The sequence below is a fragment of the Prionailurus bengalensis genome, chromosome B4 (assembly GCF_016509475.1).
Source record: "Prionailurus bengalensis isolate Pbe53 chromosome B4, Fcat_Pben_1.1_paternal_pri, whole genome shotgun sequence".
Classification (NCBI taxonomy): domain Eukaryota; kingdom Metazoa; phylum Chordata; class Mammalia; order Carnivora; family Felidae; genus Prionailurus; species Prionailurus bengalensis.
Genome location: NC_057358.1, coordinates 81,154,832 through 81,160,005, shown reverse-complemented (window position 1 = coordinate 81,160,005; position 5,174 = coordinate 81,154,832). Strand labels below are relative to the sequence as shown.

General features: G+C 35.0%; 1 protein-coding gene across 1 annotated transcript; it reads left to right on the top strand.

The window, feature by feature from the left end:
* The first annotated feature begins 3,324 nt into the window (after positions 1 to 3,324).
* LOC122473625 (olfactory receptor 9K2-like) lies at positions 3,325 to 4,302 on the top strand. Its single transcript, XM_043564267.1, has one exon. The coding sequence runs from the start codon at positions 3,340 to 3,342 to the stop codon at positions 4,300 to 4,302; it is 963 nt and encodes a 320-aa protein (XP_043420202.1). The 5' UTR covers positions 3,325 to 3,339.
* Positions 4,303 to 5,174: the final 872 nt, after the last annotated feature.

Genomic DNA, 5,174 nt, shown 5'->3' with positions numbered 1-5,174 from the left:
CTCAGTCAGAGAAAGACAAATACCATATGATTTCGTTTATATGTGAAATTAAGGAAACAAAAACAAATAGCAAAGGAAAAAGGAAAGAGACACAGAGAGAGAGAAACCAAGAAGCAAACTCTTAATTCCAGAGAACAAACTGATGGTTACCAGAGGGGAGGAGGGGGGGCTGACTGGAGAGATCCTGGAAATAAAGGAAGGGGATTAGAGAGTATACTTATCATGATAAGCATTGAATAAGGTACACGATTGAAGAATCACTATATTGTACACCTGAGACTAATATGACATGTATGTTAACTATACTGGAATTAAAATTAAAAACTTAATAAGACATACTAAAATAGCCAGTAGAAAAAAAATGTTAAGCCATGTGAATATCCTATACTATCGATATTTTTCTGTTTCATGATTTTTTTCACCTGTAAATTTTACTCTCATTTTTTGACTTGCTATGTTCTCTTTCACTATATTAAAATAGAAGATTAATCCAGTTGTTCCTGTTTTTCTTGTTTATAGTCTTTACCTATATTGCTTTGTATATATCCCTCTAAGTACTTCATTCACTGAATTGCAAAAGTTTAGACATAACATAATGCACTATTTAGTTCAAAGTTAGTCAAAATTTAATTTGAGTTCTTTTTGATCTATTGAGTTTTAGGGAGTATCTTTAATGTCCATGCCATTAGACCCTTCTCAACTAATTATCTAATAGTTAACTGATTTCTATATTAAGCTGACCATCATCAAAGAACACACACTGAATGATTTCAATTGTTGAATCTGTGGAGGGTTTCTTTATGTCCCATCAGACTAGTGAATGGCAGTAAGTGTTCTTATGTATTTTGAGCACTAGCATGTTTTTATTGCTAATGCCATCGTGGGCAGTTTCAGGAATTGGATTCTGGTACATTTGATCAATTGGATAGCGAAGCTCTACCACATGTGCTTTCCCCTTGGAGGTGTTGGAAAGTTCAAATGTCTCCTAATACTATGGTTCCTGGCACAGATTTTGTTCTACCAATGAGACCCACACAAACTCAGAATTTGGTAGACAATTTCAACATTTTCTACCATGGAAATGTCACCTTAGGAAGGTTGTGGGTACATATGGGCTATTTTCTGCAGCATTGTTGAGTCCCCAACTTCCTTAGAGAAGCTATTTTGATGGATGAGGAAGCAGTGACATCTTTTTTTTCCATGTATCTGATCTCTGGACCACAGTTAAGGTTCTGTGTTTTTAAATTGTATCTCCGATGGTAGCCTATCTTTGTGAATCTTATTATATTGCTCTAAGGGTCATTATTAGAGTGTCACCCAGAAATTCCTCCAGCCTTTCCAAACTTCACAGGCCTCAATTCACCTTCATTAATAATTTCCAGTTTAAGATACTTAAACTATTTACTCTTCCTACACTTACCAAACTTTTACTAATGCTGCATTATAATGAAGGAAAGCGTCAGGCCCATATGTTTTGCTATGTACACACTAAAAAAAATCCAGGTAATTCTAGAAATAATTTTTAAATAAAAAAGATTTTCTAAAAGTGCAATTATAATTAAATTATGGAAATCTTCAGGGGAAAATGGCATTTGCATAATTATAATACACTGTTTCATTAAATAGAGTATTATGTCTTTGGTTTTACTGTAGTCTTTTAGCCACACATAATTATTGAGGATTTTTAAATACAGATCATGATCTCTTATCCAATTTCAAGCTAAGAATGCTTAGAATATTTTTTAAATTATCATTTCTTCCACTATATTTTCAAAATATTTAGTACTTACACATAAGAAAGCTTAGATTAGCAAAACATTATCTGACTTTGTGACTTAGAGGGCATTTGTCATGGCATGAAACACATCGACATCAGGAAAAACAGGTAAATCATAATTTGGAGTTAACTTCTATCTTTTTTAAAGCATAGCAAATGTAATTTGTGATGATTTAATATATTCATTCGTTTTAAACTTATATATCACAAACATTTAAATCTGTTTCCTTATGCTTACCAATATCTATGCTATGATAATTACCAGAACGTCTTTCCTTGTCAATGAAGAAAATAAAGTCCAGAGAAATTTCCCAAAGGATACACACAACCAGAGAAGAAAAGCTCCTCATATATGGACTATTATTAGATTATTTGCTTATGTCTGAGGTTACTGCAGTCCTCATGGACAACAGCCCTTGAGCCTGCACTTCTGTCTCCATAATTGACTTTATGATTGCTCCTCTCCCAGTGGAATCCATCACAGAGGATGAACAAAACCTCAATGTGGAAAACTCCTGAAGAAAGGTATCAGAAGTAAAGTAAGTACTGTTGATATTCTACCAAGTGATCATGGACTCTGGAGACCGAAGGTTATTATGGTCCTCAAATATCCATGGTCATCCCATTGTCCTCATTTTAAGATATATAAGGCATAATAGAATATAAGAAAGGAACTCTCCTTTAATATATATTCCTTAATTGGCTTGTCCTGACTAAAGAGTGACATCCCTTGAATTGACACAGCTTTGATAGAAGTTATTCACTGTCATGTGAGGATTAGAATGTTTATCAGCTTCTTCTCTGCTTAAAAGAAAATGGCTAAGTGAATCTGTGTGATTCACACACCTACTAATGGAAGTAAAATATATATAACAAGGCAATAAAAATGCATCTATTTGGGAGGAATATCCTTGACCTGAGAAAATGAACATAGATTTGGAAAGAGCATTAGAAAATGATATCTAGGTTTAGTGATTATTTTGATGTTATTAATTTTAACATACCAATAACTTATGATTTTTATTCCATTTTTAGAGATGGCACAGTAATAATGGAAACCAAAGATTGTACATAAAAGAAGGTAAACATATTTCTAAATATATTTTGTACTGTCTTTTAATGATTCAGATACGGACAGTGAATCATGATGGCTATAGCACTATCATACAGATTATATGTATTCCCTGCATTTTAGGTTACATTTTTACTTTAGGTAAAGCTAATTATTTAACAATGAATATATTAGGAATAGAAATTCAAAAAGTGATGAATTTTAGACCACATATTATGTTACTTTCTTGGTGAATACTCAGCAAAATTATGACCTAAAATACAATAACCCATTAACTTCTTTCACTGCTCAACAGAAAAACAGTCTCATGGATCTCCTATTATCTAATCCAAATTCCTGATTCTTCATGACATTAACATGGTTTCATATACAATATTTAATTAAGATATAACTAATTTTTTCCACACTTAAGAAAGTATTTGTGTCACTAGAAACAAAGCACAGGTTTCATTTGTTCATTTTTCCTTGTCCCTTTCAGCAGGTTTCTGCCATGGGTGACAGGGGAACAGACAATCACTCGGAAGTGACTGACTTCATCCTTGTAGGCTTCAGGGTCCGCCCTGAGCTCCACATTCTCCTCTTCCTGATCTTTCTGCTTGTGTATGCCATGATCCTCCTAGGGAATGTTGGGATGATGACCATTATTATGACTGATCCCCGGCTGAACACACCGATGTATTTCTTCCTAGGCAACCTGTCCTTCATTGATCTCTTCTATTCGTCTGTTATTGCACCCAAGGCCATGATCAACTTCTGGTCTGAGAGCAAGTCCATCTCTTTTGCAGGCTGTGTGACCCAGCTCTTTCTCTTTGCCCTCTTCATCGTGGCGGAGGGATTTCTCCTGGCAGCTATGGCCTATGACCGCTTCATTGCCATTTGCAACCCACTCCTCTACTCTTCCCAGATGTCAACACGTCTTTGCATTCAGTTGGTGGCTGGTTCTTATATCTGTGGCTGCATTAGCTCGGTTCTTCAGACAAGCATGGTATTTACTCTGTCCTTTTGTGGCTCTCGGTCCATTGACCACTTTTACTGTGACACTCGCCCACTTGAGAGGATATCTTGTTCTGACTTCTTCATCTATAGGATGATTTCCTTTTTCTTATCGAGCATCATCATCTTGCCTACCATCATAGTTATTATTATTTCTTACTTGTATATTGTGTCCACAGTTCTCAAGATACGCTCCTCTGAGGGACGTAAGAAAGCGTTCTCCACTTGCAGCTCACACCTGGGAGTCGTGAGTGTGCTGTACGGTGCTGTGTTTTTTATGTATCTCACTCCTGACAGATTTCCTGAGCTGAGTAAAGTGGCCTCGTTGTGTTACACCCTAGTCACTCCCATGCTGAATCCTTTGATTTACTCTCTGAGAAACAAAGATGTCAAAGAAGCTCTGAGAAAGATTCTGGGGAAAAAAATACTTTTACTTAATTCTATCTTAACAGTGACATAATTGAAAGACATGGGTATTATGGCAGTCTGGGAGGCATCGATGCAAGCAATGCACCCAATGATTTTGAAATTCTCAATTTTAGAAAGTTTATTTATTTGAATCCCTTGTACCTATAGCTGAAGAATACATTTGGTCTATATTTTGCCTAGCTGTTGATTTTGGGTGGAAGAGCTTTCTCCATACTTCACCTTCATTTGAGTAAGGACAATGATTGCCATGTAATTTGATTTTAAGGAAAATATATTCCAAATTTACTGCTGGCTCTCTAAGGATGATGTTAGGATTTATTTTCCTTTTTATTCAGTAACAAATATTATATAATGTGTATAATTACATAATGTGTATAATTGGTAGATAACCTTATGATATAAGGTCACCCTAAGGGTGACACGTGAGTCACTCAACTGTGTAAGAACTGAGTGAGTGGAACACTTAGTTAATGGTTTCTCTGACTTAGATCAATTATTCTTGCAAATCCTCCCTTTCACAAGATAACTGTAATGAAACTGAACCAAAAATAAAGACAATTCATTTTTTGTTATATATGGCTAGTGAGAGTTAATTCATCACATTGATAATTATTGAATTTTGATGCCTTCTTGTCCTATGAAATTCCCTATGTATAAATAATTTCAGTCCTAGCTCACCATGAAATACGGGGGAAATAGCTATAGAGAACTACACTGCCATATATTAGTCCAGTGAAAAAGACATTTATGGAAAATACAAAGAAAGTGTAGTCTCTAAAGGTGAGTGGTTCTTTGGTCACAGAACACTTCCTAAGCACATTTTAAAACAAATAGCATTAAGCCAAATGAAATAAATAGCTTTCTGTGCAAATGAAGAAAATAACTCTATGGTGAACTTCATGT

Bases quoted from the DNA above. Each gene is read 5' to 3' on its own strand.
- LOC122473625 (XM_043564267.1), top strand. From the start codon at position 3,340: ATGGGTGACAGGGGAACAGACAATCACTCGGAAGTGACTGACTTCATC.